At 48.7% G+C, this 19,487-nt stretch overlaps 10 protein-coding genes across 10 annotated transcripts; 1 reads left to right on the top strand and 9 right to left on the bottom strand.

The window, feature by feature from the left end:
• Positions 1 to 18: 18 nt before the first annotated feature.
• Positions 19 to 1,014, bottom strand: TbgDal_VII4400 (ADP/ATP mitochondrial translocase, putative; the record flags this gene model as incomplete). Its single annotated transcript, XM_011776493.1, has 1 exon — positions 19 to 1,014. One exon carries the CDS (start codon positions 1,012 to 1,014, stop codon positions 19 to 21), a length of 996 nt encoding a protein of 331 aa, XP_011774795.1.
• A 150-nt stretch (positions 1,015 to 1,164) lies between these two features.
• On the bottom strand, positions 1,165 to 1,545 carry TbgDal_VII4395 (hypothetical protein, unlikely; the record flags this gene model as incomplete). The annotated part of the gene is made up of 1 exon (XM_011776492.1): positions 1,165 to 1,545. The coding sequence occupies one exon, from the start codon at positions 1,543 to 1,545 to the stop codon at positions 1,165 to 1,167; it is 381 nt and encodes a 126-aa protein (XP_011774794.1).
• Positions 1,546 to 3,344: 1,799 nt separating this feature from the next.
• Positions 3,345 to 7,703, bottom strand: TbgDal_VII4390 (hypothetical protein, conserved; the record flags this gene model as incomplete). Its single annotated transcript, XM_011776491.1, has 1 exon — positions 3,345 to 7,703. The coding sequence occupies one exon, from the start codon at positions 7,701 to 7,703 to the stop codon at positions 3,345 to 3,347; it is 4,359 nt and encodes a 1,452-aa protein (XP_011774793.1).
• Positions 7,704 to 8,305: 602 nt separating this feature from the next.
• On the bottom strand, positions 8,306 to 9,268 carry TbgDal_VII4380 (hypothetical protein, conserved; the record flags this gene model as incomplete). The annotated part of the gene is made up of 1 exon (XM_011776490.1): positions 8,306 to 9,268. The coding sequence occupies one exon, from the start codon at positions 9,266 to 9,268 to the stop codon at positions 8,306 to 8,308; it is 963 nt and encodes a 320-aa protein (XP_011774792.1).
• Positions 9,269 to 9,636: 368 nt separating this feature from the next.
• TbgDal_VII4370 (hypothetical protein, conserved) lies at positions 9,637 to 11,151 on the bottom strand (the record flags this gene model as incomplete). The annotated part of the gene is made up of 1 exon (XM_011776489.1): positions 9,637 to 11,151. One exon carries the CDS (start codon positions 11,149 to 11,151, stop codon positions 9,637 to 9,639), a length of 1,515 nt encoding a protein of 504 aa, XP_011774791.1.
• Positions 11,152 to 11,567: 416 nt separating this feature from the next.
• TbgDal_VII4360 (vacuolar transporter chaperone, putative) lies at positions 11,568 to 12,110 on the bottom strand (the record flags this gene model as incomplete). Its single annotated transcript, XM_011776488.1, has 1 exon — positions 11,568 to 12,110. The coding sequence occupies one exon, from the start codon at positions 12,108 to 12,110 to the stop codon at positions 11,568 to 11,570; it is 543 nt and encodes a 180-aa protein (XP_011774790.1).
• Positions 12,111 to 12,705: 595 nt separating this feature from the next.
• TbgDal_VII4355 (hypothetical protein, unlikely) lies at positions 12,706 to 13,092 on the bottom strand (the record flags this gene model as incomplete). The annotated part of the gene is made up of 1 exon (XM_011776487.1): positions 12,706 to 13,092. The coding sequence occupies one exon, from the start codon at positions 13,090 to 13,092 to the stop codon at positions 12,706 to 12,708; it is 387 nt and encodes a 128-aa protein (XP_011774789.1).
• A 145-nt stretch (positions 13,093 to 13,237) lies between these two features.
• On the bottom strand, positions 13,238 to 14,158 carry TbgDal_VII4350 (hypothetical protein, conserved; the record flags this gene model as incomplete). Its single annotated transcript, XM_011776486.1, has 1 exon — positions 13,238 to 14,158. One exon carries the CDS (start codon positions 14,156 to 14,158, stop codon positions 13,238 to 13,240), a length of 921 nt encoding a protein of 306 aa, XP_011774788.1.
• Positions 14,159 to 15,154: 996 nt separating this feature from the next.
• On the bottom strand, positions 15,155 to 15,475 carry TbgDal_VII4345 (hypothetical protein, unlikely; the record flags this gene model as incomplete). The annotated part of the gene is made up of 1 exon (XM_011776485.1): positions 15,155 to 15,475. One exon carries the CDS (start codon positions 15,473 to 15,475, stop codon positions 15,155 to 15,157), a length of 321 nt encoding a protein of 106 aa, XP_011774787.1.
• Positions 15,476 to 18,459: 2,984 nt separating this feature from the next.
• Positions 18,460 to 19,071, top strand: TbgDal_VII4340 (hypothetical protein; the record flags this gene model as incomplete). The annotated part of the gene is made up of 1 exon (XM_011776484.1): positions 18,460 to 19,071. The coding sequence occupies one exon, from the start codon at positions 18,460 to 18,462 to the stop codon at positions 19,069 to 19,071; it is 612 nt and encodes a 203-aa protein (XP_011774786.1).
• Positions 19,072 to 19,487: the final 416 nt, after the last annotated feature.

Here is a 19,487-nt window from a genome sequence, read left to right as displayed (position 1 = left end):
GCTTCGTCACCACATCCTCTAAACGGCCCAGAAATGGCGATGCAGTTCCAGCACCGCCACACCCACACAGGTCACCAGTAGCCGTGCTTGCATCCCCGCCCACAAAGCCGTATATCCCTCCTCCGCAACAATTGTGCGGGCACAGTGGAGAATCCCCTTGTAGCGGCGACCCGTTGTGGAGGAAGCAGTGAGTTGCATGCGGCGACTAACAACTTCAAATGGTTGAGTTAAGAAACCAGCAACGACGGCGAGGCATCGGCTTATACCATAAGGGAAGCGATTATGCAGGGTGCTGGGTAACAGCTGCAACCCGTAATAATAGGTTCCCCTGTACAGAAAGACTGCAATAGCATCGGCACCGATGCAACGATAGAAACCGCTGAATCCCCACCGTCGGAATATGCTCGCCGCCGCCTCCGTAGCTGTAGCATATCGGTACGATTCCTCACCCCCCTTCTCGCCTTCCTTAATCACCTTGTTGTTTTCACCGTCATTCTTGTCAGGATTTTTGGACTTCTCCGAGGGAACAGGTGCAACAATGTCAGCCACGTAGTTCGTCACTATTGTGCTGTGTAGGCCCGTGGCAGGGGTTGCGAGTAAAACTGCAGCGGATGTGGAGCTGAGTGAAAGAGTCAAGTAAGTCCACGGGTTCATCGACTCGACGAGCCTGACAGGGATGGCCACCTGCAACGCGAAAGACACCAACGTAGAGCTTATGTTCTCAACAACGGTCGCAGGGAGAGAGAGCACAGCGTCAGTTAAAAGACCACGGAAAAATGACCTTACGCCTTCCTTGACATACAAACGCTTTATGCAACCAAACACTCCGCCAAACCCCTTTGGTGGTAACCGGCCTTCCCGCACCAACTCACCTTCTACGGTGGCCAGTAACGTTACACGATACGACGGAGCCATAACTGCACGCTGCGCAAACGTTACGATCAAAAGCGCTGTCATGTCGAGAAGGGAGTCTTTAGCAGACTGGGGAGAGTCGTATAGTTGATCGTGATCCATTTGTATTCTGCCACAGAGTGAGTGACGAGTACGACAGGTCTTATTCGATAAATGTTACTCGCCGAGATCTGAATTGATGACAGATACTCTCTCGGTGTTCGCACCCAACGCTACTTTTCTCTGTCACACGTATATTCCGCAGGCACCGTCCTAACAGGTAGATTTTCCTATCTTACCCCTTCGACCCTCGGTAGCACAAACATGCGGAGAAAAAAAATAGTGGAACCGAACGGACGAACGAGCATCCAAAGGGTGGGGGAGTTCCACCCAAAACAAGGAAGAGGAAGCAAAGATAGGTGCTCGTTCCGGGCTCAACAAGGTTGAGAAACCTGATTCTTCAAGCACACACGCATATGTATTCAAGCACATATGTTTGATGAACGAATGAATGGGGTGGCAATTGAGTAATTCTACACGCAGGCACACGCACCGAAAAAAAAAAGGTGAGTTAAGAGACAGGCCCCGTGGGCTTCTGCAGGTGCAAGCAGCCAAGCGTAACAAAACATAAACAAAAAATAGACGGAACACCATTTATTGGCTATGGAGACAGCAACCGGAAACACTACCCCCGAGACCAAAAAGTCCACGAAGGAAGGTGAGATATTTTCCAAAAAAAAAGCCGTAGTGAATGTATGTGGATCCAATAATGCAATGAGCACTAGTGGCGAGAATAAAAAAAGCCTCGCCCATTCCCATGTTGGTAACGCTACCCACCCGTTGCTTCAAGCCATACGTGCACGCACACCATCCCTGCCACAACTTTATTGACATTATGAAATCAGGAAAAATGAAGTGCTTTGGGAACCGATTTCACTCAGCAGCTACACATACTAACCCGTTCAAGGTCCCGTAAACCCTCCACCACGCACAATAATTGATGTCCTTTCCGGTAACAATGAACATCTCGCTGTAGTTACGTCCACACGCACACACACACGAGAAGGGCAGTTTTGCTTTGTGCGAGCCCACAACATTGGAGCCCGCTGCTGCAGTGATCAATAACATATAAAAAGTAGTGCTTATGGCCATGGTAACGGGGACTTTCCTCCAAAACATACTTCAGACTCGAGGAGCGTCATTAAAATGAGGCATAATGACCACTCCCACAAAATGCGTGATGATGAGCCTCAAAGGCACCATAAGGAGGCTTATGTCCAACCCAACGAAAAAAAATATATATATATATATATCCACGACCCCGAAGCTCTCGAAACAACACAAACGGCAAGCCATGCAGAGGCGGGAAGGTAAGTTTCCCCTACGTACGGCCGCAGTCGCTCCTCACCGTTCCTTTGCCCCGATACTCTGAAGTATTAGTAAAAGATTTGCTGTCTCGAATGTCCATCAAAGTTAGAGCAATCAGAAGCGACAAACAAGGTGCCAAAGCGTCCAATACTAACGGGCCCTAAAGGATAATGGGTGTTAAAAACACATAACGACTGTTGCAACCGCTATTGTGATTATTTGCGCGAGAGCAACAAACAGAACAAGAAGTATACCCTCCAAATGGTCTGGGTATGAACCCAATACACCCCTCTGTGTGGTGTGCTGCATGCAAAAAGAAAAACACCTCCATTGGATACCCTCCGCCCGCCGCGGACAGGCACCCTTTTCGCGCACTGTGATAGGTCAATTGGTAGATGGTCGTGGGTCAGTTGAGATAAAAAGTGAGAGTAATCGTGGTGGTGAGAGGCTTTACAGTTCGTCGCAGGAATAATTAAAAAATCGCATTGCCGCACGAGTGGCCGTCGATAGCGCAGCTGCACGCACACGGGGACCCTTATAAGGGCTATTGGCTACTCTGTAACGAGTCTGCTGAACGCCGCATTGTGGGAGTGACGGCGCAACTCTTCCGCCGCATCCTGATTCTGATGAGGTTGGCTGATTACGTCCTGTTTTTTTATTTTACTTGCGCAAGGTGCCAGCCCATGGCGCCACGGCGAATTGACCAGTATCACAGGGTTGCAAGCACGGTTCTTCGCACCACCACAGACAAGATATGGTCCTTCTTTCAACAACTGATGCACCACACCTTGCTCTACATTGAATTAAAATGTTGTAACCAACGGCGCCACTTTGAAGCACAAAGGAAAAAAAAAGAAGTCAAACGAGGTGTGTGTGTGTATCCGTGAAGTCCATAATGACCCGATGCGTTTATTGTCTCCCCTGAGCAGTTATCAGCAGGCTCGCATTACAATAATTGGAAATTGAAACCAGCCACAACTTAGAAAGGGGCAAAAAGGTAGCGGGCTCGCCACATGGAACAATAAAAAATGGCTGGTGAGGAGCATGGCGGGGGGTAGACCATCATGCCTCAAACACCACAGGTTCTAATCGTCTTCACTACCGAGTAGCTCCTCAAGGACACGACCCACTCGGTCGTACTCCCCTCCATCCGAAACCGGATTGGTAATCAAGTGCCCCGCAATCGCACAACGCTCCGCTACGGAAAGTTGACGCTGCTCCTTCGCAGCCCACCCAACCACGGCTTTGTAAATAGAGTGATTACGAGGGGACTTTCTGGCTACTTCTTGAATAATCCGCGACCTCCCGCTGGCGAGGGCCATTTGGAGGGCGTCCTGCCAGCTCCCGTTCCATCGATCACGTAACAAAGTGGCGACGGTATCTTCCTCCCTTTCGAAAGACAGAGCTAATTCAGTCCCTGGGATAGTAACTACACATGGTGAAGACGAACACTTCTCATCTGAGGCAGGCAGCTCCGGTTTTGCTGACGACCAGGTTCCGTACTTCGGGATGGTGGCTTCCCTCACCATCACACAAGCTGCATCCGCTACATCCACATCACCCACAACACCGCAGGCTAAAAACTGTCCACACATTCGTGGTGTAGGGGCCACGGCATCCCCAACCGCAGCTCGCCACATGGCCCAGAGATCAACGGCCAACCCGGGGTGGCCACTTGACCGAAGGGTAAAACAGGTCTCTGCGAACATGTACCCATCAACAGCATGGGAACCAACAGATTCAAAAACTTGCAGTGACTCCTGCCAACGCCTCGCGCTAGCAAGTAAAGTCAACAAGCGACCAATCTCCTGTATCCCCATAACTGGGAACGAACATGTGTGTTCCTTCATACAATGCACACCGTGAGAAATGTCAGTACAAATATGGTTCGCCCTGACAAATACCCTAACAGCACCTTCCCAAGCCGCTCCATGCGGTACTGCCTCACAAACCAATAACGCCTTTCGCGTGATGTGCAGAGGATCTGTAAGAACAAATGGTATGCTGCGCAGCGCCAGTACCCAATCGCCGTTGTTGATCAGGTGGTTTAAGTCTTTTAGATTAGAGGCCCGCTTCTTCCCCCCAATAACGGTAGCCACCATCTGAGGCTTATTTTGGATGCACCCTCTGTTCGAACCGTAGATAATGGTACCGGCAGTTTTAGGGTGTAAAGAACCGTCCGCCAACCGAATTGCTGTACGGCTAAACTGACCAAAAAGATGTTTCTCCTGCGATACCAGACGGCCAACTACGGCAACGACGCCAGCAGCGCTCGCTCCGTACTTGGGTAGTTTGTCAAGCACACGCCAACACGAAACATTTTTCTCCTGCGCTAGATACAGGAAAAAAAGCAACTGCATTGCTTCACGGTTTGTCGATGGCATGAGAAGGGTTATGTCAAACTGGAGGGGTGACAAGAAACCGTCCGCTCCCCCATGCGTTGGCGACGCTACCTCTGTCGCAGGGTCCTGCAGGGAGTGAGACGCAGGTGGTCGTAACAAGATTTTCTCAACTGTTTCCAGATGGCCGTGTTCCAAGAGCATAAGAATGTACACCTCCGCGATGTTTGCAACTGCCACTGCAGCGCCATGATAGTTCTCATCGGTGACATGCGAGGTACACCCAGACTCAGCACAAACCGCAGAACCGCGGTGAAAATCGTGGAAAAAAAGAAGCTTCTTTAGTGCCGCTCGGGTGCCGCTACGCCCACGAAGGCCACCGGACAGCTCCGACAGGCTGACTTTAATAAGTTCCTCAAGAGAATCCAGTAAGTCTGCCCGCCTCAGAGCGGAAGCGAGTGGAGAGAGCAGCTGCGGCGTCCGAAGCGAATTATCACTCTTGCATACTTCGTTGTAGTAGGTCAGCAAGTCCTGCAGCTGCTGCCGCTTATTCTTACAAACCTCGCCGGATCTGCTTATGTTTGCTGAAACACTAGACACGTAATTGCGCAGCAGCGCAAAGCGCTGCGCCGTGCGGTCCGGCCCCGGTTGCAAAACGTCACCCAGTGCACGAAATCTTCCCGATACATGGAGAGTTGTGAACCACAACGAAAGCTCATTTAAAAAATACCACCGTGCAAGGGTCACAGACTCAGTTGTCCCACACCCGCTGTCCGCACATGTTGAAAGCAGTGTGAGCACGTTGGTCCTGCGACAGCACTCTGATCCGCGCGGAGACACAAAGGAAGCGGCAGGTAAAAAAAGCACGTCTACGAAATCTCTCACAATATCACCACGGTGATACTTGCGACAGTTCGACAGAATTCCGGAACACGCACACAACAACTCTTCCCAACTGCAATGGTTTCTGTCTCCATTTTTATGCCCAACGAGTTGCCAGAGACTTTCTAGCAACCACTGCCAACGTACAACCCGCTGTACAAACGAGCGCTTCACGTCGAAGAATGGAGGTGCGCCCTCAAAAGCACGTATTCGGTCTTCCTCACCTGCATACCGCACCAAACCACCAGCGTGGCGGTGCCAGCTGACAGAACCAGTGCCTTCATAAGCAGAAACCGGTTTCCCATGGCACTCCCAGATAAGTGCGCAGAGAATGCGGTCCCAGTTTCTTTCACGGCTCTGCATTAACGGATGCTGACAGGCGAAGTACATATCACGTTCGCGGGTCGTGTCCACATACGTAAGTAACTCCGGCAAAAACCATTGCGTATGAAGTTGCACTTGCAATAGAGAGGGGATAGCAGCTCCAGAAACGCTGCCACATTCTCTAATAATAGCACGTGTTACGCGTTGAACAAAGCGATGCCAGGCTCTTATTCCGGAGGTTGGGACAAGGGCTGCGACACAACCAAGAAGTTCAATATAAAAAACTGCGCTAGATGCGATACTACCACCTCCAGCTGGGAATTCCATGTGGGAACCTTTGCCAGCCCTTGTTCCTAGAAAAGGCCCTAGCACACGCGACAGAAAACGTAGCAGCAATAAATGCAGTGTCCCAGCCGCTGGACGACTCCGAAGAGCCCTCTGCACCGAGGGAAGGAGTTGGCGTCCAAACACTGTAGGTAGCACACGAGCATTAGCCCCGAGCTGGGACTGCATTACACGCGTCAGGAGCGAAGGGCATGACTCACTAATATCGTGCTCCACTGCAGAACGCAGAAATGAATCCACTGAACCGTTTTCAACCAAACGTTCCAGAAAGGTGGTTCCTACAGTTCTGTGGGAAAGCAAACGAGGCTGAGGCGGTTCACGTCGCGAAGGTGCGTCGTCGTCGTCGCAGAAGAGATAACGAAATACCACCAACCCGGATGGCGGCAGCGGCAGAGGGAACAGGTGAATCAACATGGAAGGCAGGGGAGCTGCCGTTAACGTATGGGCAGCTTTGTTCTTGTGGTTGTCTGACTCAAAAATTTCCGCCAGACTAACAAATTCCTGGAAGACAGAATCACTGGCGCCACCATGGTACCTAGTGCTTAGCCTCCGCAGCACTTCTAACCCACCTTCCAGCGACACAAGTGCCACCATACCGTGCAACATAAATCGAAGTTTTCTTGTCTTGAATTGATTGACTCCCCCGCCCGATGATTGTTGTGGTTGGCACCAACAGCGCACGAACAACTTCTCCGCTAGATTTTGCACTTCAGTGACATCACTTGCACCAATTTTTGCTGTACCCGAGAGTTTGGTGCAAAGCAATATCCATGACATACCGTATTCCACGAAGTGCTCACCGGGAGCATCCCCCTCTCTCTGCGACTGTCGCGCCATCAATGCAAGATCCAACGACTCCTGAGTTTTTCCATCCACGACAAGGGAAAAAGTTGCGAACTTCATCAAAAGTTCCGATCCAGGGTCGAATTTAAGATTCGTCGAGCATTTCCTCCAAACGGCAAACGCGCTCTCTACGTGGCCGCTGCGCAGAAACTCGAAGAGAAACATTTCAAAAACGTCAGACACACCAGTCTTTTTTCCACTACACTCCTGTGCTTCCGAGCAATGCTCAGAAGATGACAGGTGTGTTAAGGTATAAATTAAATGAATTGCGTCCTGCCATTGATTTGACCGGGTCAGTTCGCGCACCCGAGCAGGTAAGGAATAAGGCTCTTCAGGTGTCGGTGTCACTCGATAGGGTCGCCTCTGCATGTGAATGGTCAGTGGGCCGGCTGATAATGCCCTTACACTCCTTTTGAACGGTGGCGGCTCCACACCAACGTAGTTCGGGATAGCAGAGCCCACCACCCCCACACTCCGTCCCTCCACGGGTTTTTCATTTCCCATAAGCCCCAGGACACCGGCCCATCTACGGCACAGAGAAAAAAACATCATCACTGGCCTTGAGTACCCATACCTGGGAGCGCAAAGTGGGGGAAAGGTCCACGTTCTTCTTATGTTTCCTTGCTTGGCACAGAACAACAAATGACGGGGAGAAGTCATCTCCAAAACAAGGTAAACACTGAACAAACCGCATATAAACCACAGTGGCATGTGAAGTCATTATTTAAAAAAACGTGTGGATGCAAAAACACAAAAATGATGACGACCATCAGTATATACTTCTGCTCAAGGATACATATGCTTGCTCGTCTACACGATGGGATCCAACAAACTAACGGCATGACAGAAAAAAACGCAGACCTTCTCGAAGTGATAGTAACGCAGCGGCTGCATGCCTGTACATCAAATACCAACCCAGAAAAAGAGTGAAGTCCACAGCATCATCCAGAGCAAGTACCAAGAGCCAAATGTTGTATTTTTCCCCCGGTACGTACTCTCAAATGAGGCCGAAGAAATATTAACAGGAAAGCGCAATAGGATTTTAAAGAAATTTTCTCGACACCGCAATATAACCTGCCGCGCGTTTCTTCGTTAATAAAGCTGGCACTGCATTACAGAAAGCTACGAAACAACATGGAAGAGCAGATGAGCAAACTCAGCATCCCGGCAAAACAATCATGCTAGGTGTTAAAATCGCCCAAAGCTTCCAAAGCGCCTATTGATAGCACAAACTTACATGCTTGTGAGTGCCAGTAGACACAAATCTTCGTCAGTGACCGCTGCCAGTGAAGAATCTAATACATCTCTACAACTTATTTGAGCCTTGCGGGCCCCGGCAACTCCACGGGCGCGAGCGCCGCCTCTTTGCCGATGGTTTGTGTCATGTTAACTCTTTTGAAAGTATCCAAACATGGCAAACCAGACTGTGTGATATTCAAGTTAGGACCTCGAAACGGTTCAGCTGTTATTTTGCCTGTTGACCACGGTGCATGTGTTGGCATAGACCATTTCGTTCGTGTGTGCCACGTCCGGAAGGGTCGCACTTGCTTCTTCACTTTCGCCTCTTGCAGTGGGTCCGGTACCCACTCTACATCGTTGATAATACCACAAGGTTTTCCAGCACGGAAAACGCCGTGGATTCGCTTTTTCCGCCTCTCCGGCTCCCCTTCAGGCATCCACGCCAATCTGTCGTCAGGTCTGTAATTTAGCGGCCCTGCCTTGAAGTGGAAAATGCGACCACGGTCAGTCTTCCCGTCATATGGATCTGCTATCCACTCCGGTGCCTGACCAAAGACGTTAACCTTTCCCGTCTTGATGTTTGGACCGGCTGGTCCACCAGCAGACGCTGCCCCCGTGGATGCTTCCGGTATGTAAGGGTAACTACTAAACAAGCCACGTTTAAGAGGGTCCTTCCTCGTAAACATTACAGTTTTTCCTGGATGTTTGTTGTGTTGCGTCGGTTTGCCTCCTTCAACATCAAGTGGGATATCCCCAAGTCCACCGATTTGTGTCCCGTGTCCCTTCGAGAAGTCCATTCGGTCGCCACATGGCCGATTGTTTAGGTGATTAGGCGGTATTAACGGTTTGAATTCACCCCCTCCCCAATTTTCATACTGAAACTGGCCACCAGAACGAAGATCGTGGAACGGACAGCTCTCCCGCGCTAAGTGATCCTTCTCACAGTCATAAAGGTGATGCCAATTCGTCCAGTGACGGCGGCCGTCCCAATTTTTGGGTCTGAGATTATGAATAGTTTCAAAACGCCCCTCGGTCATCGTTTATCACAGCAAAAATGTGACGGCGTTCCTTCTCTAGGAATTTCTTTTTAATCCACAGTGCTGTTGAGGCAAGTCTTCGCCGGTGGTCAAGATGAAATATATATACTACAGAAATCCCCCCGTTTTGAGCCCTACTTGACTAGGGGGTGAAGACAATAACGTGCGCCACGTGGAAGGGGAAGAGAAAGAAAAGCGTGTGACTGTGGGTTGCAGCAACCCATGCACAGAGTGGGTGAAGAAGAGGCAATGACAGAAAAACATCTAAACCAAATGTGATGTTCTTGCTTGGTGATGGCAATAAACGATTACGTGTCAAGTAGCAAAAACGTTACGAGCCGATAACATAACCTCCAAAGCACCATTAGTTACTTAAACCCCTTTCCCTCCTGCAAAAAGTGGCCTGTCATCGGCTGATCATCAGTAAATGATGGCAAACTGTTTTCTCCGCTATTCATACGCATCGATCCAAGAGACTGTTGCTCTGAAGCAGCTGCAAGGGGTTGATACTCTTCAACAGTGACACCATATTTACGCTCGAACGCAAACTCCTCGAATTGATAAATATAGCGCTCAAAAACTTCGCCGATAATGCCGTCATGTAAACCAAAGTATCGCATTTGCGAATCATGGAGTGGTCGAAACACCTCCGTGTACTCAGTTTGTCCGTTAATCATTTGCATCTTACGGTATCTGTCCACTTCAATGCCGTAATGTTGTAGGGTTTTTGTAGCTAAACGGGTTGTGTGTCTCTTCAGATCACGATTAGACCAATGAACCATCCTGGATTTTTCAAAACTAGCAAGAAAGTCAATGGCATGTTCTGTCCCAGAACCAAACATTCCCAGAACCTTGTCACCCATCGTCACCAATTGGGTATCACTAGGGGGTTTCCCCGTGTAGAGACTGTTATGGAGAGCTAGAGCTGAGCACAGCGACGGTATACACTGCGAAAGTGCCCGGTGAACCCAGATAATTTTAACATCAGGAAACACCTCACAGAGCGATTCGATACTCAAAAGTGCAAGAGGGCTAAAGATAAGCCACCGCGTCCGCGTCAGTGGATTTTTGGTGCCATATTTTTGCTCCTCTATAACATTATTAATCGGGTTAACTTCCTGAGACACACATTCTGAAAAATGCCCGCATCTTTTATACCACTGAAAAAGCTGACACATGCGTTTAATATGCTCGTACACGGGAGTTTGATCCTCCTGCAAACACTCCAATAGATATTCGTCTAACCCATGCAAAAGTCCCCAAGCGTAGGACTGTGGGCACATTAACTGCAAGGTCAGGTCATCATCGATCTGTCCGGGATTCACTGTCCGTACACAGCAAAAGTCGGGATAGAGGGATTTAAACCACCTAAACTCTCGCTGGAATGCATCGTGCCGCTCTACATCAAGAAGAAGTGAAGGAGATATCGTATCACACTGCTTAAAGGCAAGAAAAAACCCTGAGCGAGAAAGCACATGAGCTGCTTGATGTCCATTACAGCGGGGTAGCCCCAACACTACCACTGGTTCGTCCACTATCTCCTTTCCAATTTCGTATCCATTCAAACGAAACACCTCCTCCGTAGCTAAACGTTCCGATAGCGCTCGTACGAGTCGCTGCCGCAACATAGCAAGGCCGCATCGTGACGCAGATGTCTTATTGCCACAGGCGGTGCAGAGTTTGCGCCACCATTTGATATCAGCAATGGAACTTGGGGCCGCCGAAACTGCGACGTTTGCTCTCCTGCAAGCATCTTCCAGGACCGACTCAAAGGAAAATGACTCAGACGAAATACTACCTGCGAAACGATCCAGGATAACACGCGAGATTGGTCTTCCCCTCGACAGGTCTCTCACACCCGACATTGTCTTCTTTAAAAACATCTCTTGACGACTTTCTTCTTTCTACTTGACGACCGACTGCGTTCAATATATTTTAGCGGGACTGAAGCAATAAGATTAAAAAAACTATACTTGTGCCAGCCTATACTGGCTTTAACATATTGGTAAACGAGTGACGATGAAAACAACGAAGAGGTCACGTACAGCTCTGTTCTACTTTCTCGTGGGTCAAATTTTTGAGAAAAGTAAAAAAGCAGAGGATACAAAACAGTCAGATGGGGAGAAGGTGCTTTGGAATTAGATTAAGGATCTTCCTACCAGGTTAAAACAATGACCTACTATTTCCCAACGGTGCTACTCGGCTCATCCAACAACTGATGTTACTGATATCATCTGAGAAGTTTAAAACTGATCCCTTCCAATAGCCTACTACACTTTCTTTTTAATATTAGCATCACTCAAGAAAATCGTGGGCCATCATTGAAGGATGAAGAAGCCGTCCTGTAGTATTGCTTCTGAACGGAAAAAATAGCCGCAATTCCAAGAGAGACACCAAGTACAAGAACAAGGATCGTGGGGCCTTTCGTGTCATCGTACCGCATAGGCTCCCGCATATAGATCTTGTTGGCTCGATCTTTGAACACAAATAACGAATGAATCATAAATAATATTGAAACAGGCAACAAAACCAGACCAGCAAGCTCCGATGCGTTGCTCGATGTGTCGCCAAAATTCAGTAGTGTTAACGACATCATTCCTATCATCACTGATATCGACATCCACTTGAGAAAGGTCCTTTCATTGGCGAAAAACGTTTTCGGATCGATCTTCTGGGGAACGCATATTCTTTTGTCACTTACGGATCCGGAAGTGTTACGACCACCAGGACCTCGCAAATCCTCATACTTCACATCCCCATCGGCCTCGCCCTCCGCCCATGGTTTTGACGAAGTGGTAACGCAACATATCGATGCAAGCCCCTTTTCAATTACGCTTGCCATATTGGTGCTTCTAAAGAAAAGCAAAAGAAAAAATGAAGAGCAAACGAATATACACGTAGTGCAGGGCTACTGATGATTACAGGAAACCGTGAGTTGGTCGCTCAAAGGGGACAAAAAGCGCACAAATACATATATACATAAATTTATGTGAATCTTCAATAAAATTCAAACAAACAAAGGGCAGATGACACACAAAATTCCAAACACAACCAGTAAACAACTATGCAATAACTAATTCCTCCTAATTAACACTAGGTTGTACAGCGCTCGCTGTAGAAAAACACACATAAAGCAATGCCGGTCTGAAAGGTAAAACTGGAGAGTGAAGTGGCAGTTCAATAGGATAATATGTACCAACCCGGCTTGAAGCGAGGACCGTATATGGATGGAGGTAGATACAGCACGAAGCCTGGTACGAAATATCGAATATAACAACATTACCTGACAGTGCACAGTTTTTTGAGTAGGTCCGTCCATTTTTTTCTAGTACAACAACCAGCGAAGGCAAACCATTTAACAAAAGACACTGTCGCAACAGTGAATGCAATATCGTAGTAGTAGTGCGGATTTGAGAAATGGGTCCAATTGGGGAAGCCTACAAGCCTTCAAACAAACAAGCCTCCACCTTGGCCTTTCGGGCACCCAAACATACGTACACACACTGTGGTTTCATTAGTAAAAGAAAACCAACAAATATAATACTGATAACAGGGCTCCCCACTGAATCTGCTGAGATGACAGTCCCTTTAATCAGTGAGTAACTTCGCGAGCAGTACGTAAGAGATACTCTGCGACAGAAACGAATGATCGGCGGTTGCACGAGCTTTCGTATCCTCACAAGCCATGGATGACATGCTGTATACCTGGGTCTCCTATAGAGAGAAATGTGCAACTGCATGACGCGTAAATAATGTACACGTGTATGTGAAATAGGAAGGGAAAGTGCCAGCAGGATGCTATACGAATGTCCGCGGAGCACCATATTTATTGCCACATCGCATCAAAACAAAGAACAACAGGAAAGTCATCTTTTCATTAGTAGTAAAACCAATCGACAAGCTCCTAGCGCATCCACAACTTAGTAAATAACAAAAATGCCTGCCAACGTGCTGTTCCCTCTTAATCCTTCACAGTATTCCACAAATTATCGACCGCACCATCGACTTAGTCTCCAAACGAGAACGCGATTTTTCACCCATAAAAGAGAGCATGCCCAAGCTCAGTATCGCACCAACCTTCATACGCAGTACATACCACTCATATCCAAGCATACCGTGACTAGCATGCGGTCCACTGGACAAAGGTACAGTAGTGGCAAATTTCTGCCAGAACGCATCGTTCTTTTCACCTTTTTTTACACCCCCTGACACACCGATCGAATGCGGCTCAGCGGCAAAGGGATCAGAAATACGAGACTGTAGTAGTATATTGCCTGCTTCTACGACTGACCCTAAACTTCTCATCCGCTCCGCATAGTAACAGGTAGTATCAATAAATTCCAGAGCCAGCTTGGCGGCAAACGGAGTATTAGAAGGCAAGCACTCCAGCGCAACCGCCTCCGCCCAGTGTTCGCAATAAGGTAGCAGAGCACTGAACTTTGAGTCCATAGCCTCGCTAACAACCTCACGCACGCCCGGAGGTTTATAGCATCCTAGTTGGTATGTATCACTGTTCTTCGCAACCGTGGAGAGAATAGCATATTTACTAAAGCGCTCCTCAAGTCTCAAATGAGCGGTTTGGTTGCTGCTTGCAACGATGTGCTCAACCACAGCGATCGAAAATCCCCTCGGAAACAGACGAGATAACTCTCTGTTGCTCAGCGTCCGCGCCTTGTCATATGTGGGATTGCCTTTCAACGCATTCACTGACAATGACATGAGTGCAGAATTGCGGACTCCATATTTCGGTACTAACTTCGCGCCTTCTGCCACCATACTTTTACTAACAGCATCCAGAAGCATACCCTCCATCACTTGCCACGCTATCGTGGAAAACAGGGAAAAATAGGTCCTAAAAGTGGGCAACCATGCTGAAAGTAAAAATACCATGATAACCCATGTTGTTCAAAAGCAAAACACTACGAACGCTCTTTAGATAATCTTCGAATACAGTAGTTACCCACCGTTCTCAGTCAAGCCTTCAATAAAAGCATCAATGACATGAAGAAAAAAAAAAGCAAACGCATTCAGCCCCTAGGGTGTGCACAAACACCGGCGCACGGGACTAATAAATCTTAAAACGGCGAGGCCGGCTCACTCAACAAGGTTCCCTGGAAGGTTTCTGACATTTTAAAGTTCACAGCGATTAGGTAGCCGCAGCTTCAACCCACGCAGTGTGACCAACCGGCAGAGGCGCAAGGCCTACAGGACGAGGCCGTCGCATGATTAACACGACTTGATGCAGGACATGTTGCGCCAAAACTGCGGGGACTGCAGAACACTGAGCATGGTGACCGTTTGTCGGCGTCGGCTGCGAGCAGCGCCGAAACCAATTGCGCACAGGGGAAATCGGAGTATTTACCCTTTTTTTCGATATTTTTAGATTGCTTTGCCATGAGTCACAAAAAACCGGTGCGACCACCTGGTGTCACCGCAGAGAACAGCAAAATCTTCATCAGCACGTCGCAGTGCACCGCGCTGGTAACGGCACGTTGGGTATGTGCGGTAGGGTAAAGAAAAGGTGAAAGCCGGCGTCCAAGCGCGAAGGAAATGGCTCCAACCTAGAGCGGTACGGCTGCACGCGCGTACAAAACAGTGCCCCGCTATTTGTGGGCTTTCCCTATCCGTGAATTAAAAAAAAGACGCGAGGTAACTATCAACACCGCCGCAAAGGGTCACTTATCATTGAACGGGGATGCCGGGGCGTCGGCGCCCAACTTATAGGAGTTTTTTTTTTTGTGCTTCCCGGTGTGTTCGACACGACATTGCGCCACACCACCTTGGTTGTTGAAGGACAGTATGCACGCATATTTCCCTCCATTCTATAGCGGCGCGGCCTCCGCCCGACATGTGGCCGGACGGCGTGGTGTGCAGTATGACGGTATGCTATGGCTCTTTCAATGCAGTGGGGATACACACCCAAAGGCGAAAGGTGCAATAAAGGGGGATATGAATAACGGCACGTTCCTGGTAATATAGCGGACTCAAAAGGACTCTCCAACGACCGCACTGTGAAGCAAAACGCGTGGAACAAAGCGCTCTAACCAAAGATATGTGGCACAGGGGACAACACAAAATAGAAAAGGAATGCAACACTCTAAAAGGCAGAGTGCGGCGACTTTTTGTTGGATTTACTGCAACGTCAACCTCTAAAGGCATCACGGGGGCAATATGGGGTAGAGCACGTTGTTTGAAAGGTGCCGTCATTTCGGCAGCGGACAACGCACTTTCCACGCAAAACTTTTTAAACTGAAGAATGTAAAATTTGGCTGAAAAGTTGCACCCTTCTCCTCATGTATACGTAAATCTAAACAGGACGAGACGAATATTTGCGTCAGCCGGAGCCGTTATATCGAAAGTTTTAGCCAAACCGGGAGGTGGCGCAGATACTTGTTGGGAGTGGGAACCCACCCAACCCCGCAGCGACTTTATTACCAACTCATAAGGATGGAACGCCGGTGAGGAAGCATAAAAGGAAAAAAAAGGGGGACGAGCGTAATGTTGAACGACGAACCGATACTCGTTGACCACCTTAATCTGGAGGTGGAAAGGGATCCCACCAGGAGGGACACGGATTCAAAACACAATAATCAGGACTAAATCTCAACTATGCGATACTGGCTGCACAATTTTTCTTAACTTTCATTGTTTCGCGCGCTTCGCGCGTAGACACTTTAAGCACTTTGTGTTTGATACGTGGCACTTCCACTTAACTATTCCGTTTCTTTGTGCGTATGTGCGCTGCCAAACTCTTTTAGCGCCCCCTTTATCTTCCATAGAAAGCATACCCCACAACAGTAAAAAGAAAATGAGCCCTTTCAGCATCAAGAACGGTATTGAACCCGAATGTGGTCCAGCGACGATCGTTGGTTGACCTCAGTTCCGGTCTTCAGTTTGAGGACTCACAATCACCGCGGACTGTTATGTCCAGAGGTGACAACCATTTTCGCTCTTAAAACCTCCTCGCGCCTTCCCCTGCATTAGTTATTCTCATGTTCTCTGCCGAGTACCACTGTACAATACTCACTCGTACAATGTCCAGCTGTGTGGTTGGATGTCGTGGCCGGCAGCGCGAATTCATATGCGCACCCGGTACCTGCATGCCTTCGGGTGAACGTGTTGCTTCCAGTGCTGGCGTCGTGGCCGTAGCTGGTTATGGTAAATGTGTTGGGATAAGTAAGAGTTTCAACATCTATTCAACTGTTGGCTCAACTGATGCCTTTCCACACTCCGGTTTTTCGTGAACCTTACGCAAAGACCACCCCTTTACAGTGTCGACACTCGTGAACACTAAAGAGGTTGTGCCACTCCGATGTTATGTCGTCAAGGAATCACTATGCGTTGTGCCCCTTCATTGTGCATATCCATTTTCTGCGAAGTCCAGAGCTCACCCTTCGTTTCTCAAAGGCACTTTGCCAACGTGCTTGTATTCGGTAGGGGGAGCCACCCGGTATTCAGTCGCATTCCACGTAAAATCAGACCTATGCTGTGATCAGAATCCTCGAACTCAAAATCAGCAACAGTTTGAATACACTAAAGGAGGCGCGTTTGAGCCCCCCAATGAGCGTACGAATACTCTTTTTCACACGGGGAAACGATAAAGTTACCTTTTATCCCTTTCACAAAGTTGTCAGCCCTTCCCAATCCCCGAAGACCAGGACGCGTGCGGGTATCTGGGTTCGTCCTGGCGGCGGTGTATCCTACCGCCTCGATAGGGCATTCGACATGGGCGGGGAAAACTTCCCCACGAGGTTGGCCAAACTCTCCCTCAAGAAGATCGGGGAGGACACACCCTATCTTTTTTCCGCTCTAGGTAAAACAAATGTTCAGACGTAGGTGCCTTACTTTTTTGTATATAATTGCTCGTTCGCGCCCTGCGGCTGCTTACGAGGCCGAAACAAAGGGACCATGTGAGTAGGTGTTGGTTAGTCTCAGCGTAACAGTCATCACCGTGAGCAACCCGTGGGTACTAAGATTCTGTATGTGTCATTGAATTCTTTGAAAGCAGCAATAGTTCCACCGTGGGGGGGGGGGCACCGGAAGTGAACAAAAGGGACGCGTTAATATGCAAGGCGTGGTCACCGTTAGAAAGGCAGAAGCGAAGAAAGGTTCCTAGAAGGTCTCCCACCTGCGGAAAAATGGCGTAAATTTGTTTTCAACGTGAACTGGCAGACGCGGCAGTGGGGTTCTCGTAGTGCATGTTTCTTTCCGAAGTGAAAATGCGCACGAGCTAATCATTTTATTGCATCGAGAATAGCAGATACGCTTCCGATGTTGCGTTCTTTTTTTTTTTTTTTGAGGAAACTCTACCCTTCCGTAGGACACTCTGGTTTCCGTTTGCCGCCTAAGGGAGTGTGCGTCCATGCGTATGATAAACAACCGACGATTCGAAACCGTGGGGAGCCCCTTCAACGTATCGTGCAACCGCCTTCATGATTACAATGCCCTCCCAACTTCTTCCAGTCGAACAGGAAAGTGAGTGTCTGAGGTCGCTGCAAAATAAAGTGGGAAGCGGCCAGCTGCAGTCGCCGGTGCCAGCAAAAGCGCTTTGTATCCCTTGGGGAGTTTTCATTTGCCGGAGGAATGCTTTCGTCCACAACGGGATCGTCTGCTGCTACAATCCTTCCACCTAATGAGGATTGCGCTTTGCACAATCAGTTTCGTAGGGTCAGACGCGGCAATGCATCATGATGGGGCGCCTTCTCTTTTCTGGTGGCCGGTATTCGCTTGGAAAGCGCAGAAACGCGGAACCTACAGAAAGGTGTGCGGTCAGTAAGTGACGTGTTTTGCCGTCTGACGCTTATGGTTGGTTGGATCTGCCAGTGATGTGCCCCACTGTTTGATTAAGAGGTGGGTAGACACCGTTAAACATCTCCCTGATTCCCCAATGGGTCATCTCCAAGCGAGGTTCAAAAAAATAATCCCCATTCGGTGAGGAAGTGGAGCAACCGCGGGGATTGGGGTTGACTATTGTGTTCGCTGAGTGTATGATTCTGGCAGTTGAAGGTGATGCGTGTCTTTGGGTGGGTTTTTGCTCCTTCAGAACGTTGTGTCGCATAGCGCGCACCAGCGGTAGTTTTACGGATGCACAAGTGCTATGTCACTGATGCCGTTTTATTCACGTGAGGTCGTATCCACCTCCGTGCGCGTTAGTGGTGCTGCTGCGATGGACGGCTAAGCTGGCGTCGGCGATGTTGTGGTTGAAATTGCGTGTGGCCGGTGGGCGCCGTCGCGTCAGGCGAGTTTCCTCTGGTGGGTCATCTTTTCCATTTCCTTTGTTGGTTCTGTTCTGCCATTCAGCGCTTGCGCTTCAACAAAGACAAAATCAAAAACAGCGACACACGAACAAAAGCCGCCCTTCGATTCTCTGCGGGCGGCAAATTTGGGAACGTCGTGCACTAAGGCTTGGTTTTCTTCGTTCGATCGGACCCGTGTCGCTTATGCAGCTTTTGGTTGTTGCCGTTGCTTTGCTAAGGAGTGGCTCGTTGGCGCCCACAAAGGATCTTTCAGAACGTCTGGGAATGAAGGAATCGTTTACAGTTTTGGACTTTGGGGAGCCTGCAAAAGCTCCGCTTTTTTTCGGTGTTACTAAGGAGCAGTTGTGGCGCCACGTCCGCACACGGAGGTGCCGAATGTGTCGACATCGGCCCAAGGTAACTCCCGATAAGGCTCCGCGTCGGCAACTTGTATTCCAGTCTCCTGTAGTGCTGTGGGGTTATGTCTGTCTCGTTGCTTGTCTTCGGGGGGGGGGGGGGGTCAATTTGGTTTACGAGTGGTTATGGGGCTTGCGAGGCTACTGTTGACTCTCCTTGTTTTCGTTTGTCACCGCATTCTTCTGACTTGTGCTCATCCCTGAAATTCTACTTCTGAGGAGTCATAGACGTGACATTGTTATTTACCGGCTACTGCTGGGCAGCTTCCCGTAAACATCCACAAAGCGTAAATGGCTCCACTCATCGCGATTTTCTGTTCGTTTTCTTGCCTAGTTGTGTGTATGTGTTTTTTAAACCACATCTTGTACATGTGCTTGGATGCCCTTTTTAAAAAATGAACACTAACTTCTGTTTTTCCTACTTCTAGCGAATCTACCGGTAAGGTTCCGTGCAAGTTATATATATATATATATATATATATATATATTTGATGTTGGTCTTATTGGTGACTACAATCGTTATATCCGTTTTTTCTCTGCGTGCCTGAGACTCGCTGCATATGGATA

The sequence above is a fragment of the Trypanosoma brucei genome, chromosome 7, assembly GCF_000210295.1.
Source record: "Trypanosoma brucei gambiense DAL972 chromosome 7, complete sequence".
In the NCBI taxonomy this organism is placed as follows: Eukaryota; Euglenozoa; class Kinetoplastea; order Trypanosomatida; family Trypanosomatidae; genus Trypanosoma; species Trypanosoma brucei.
Note: the sequence above shows the minus strand (reverse complement) of the source record. Positions and strands in the feature narration are given on the sequence as shown.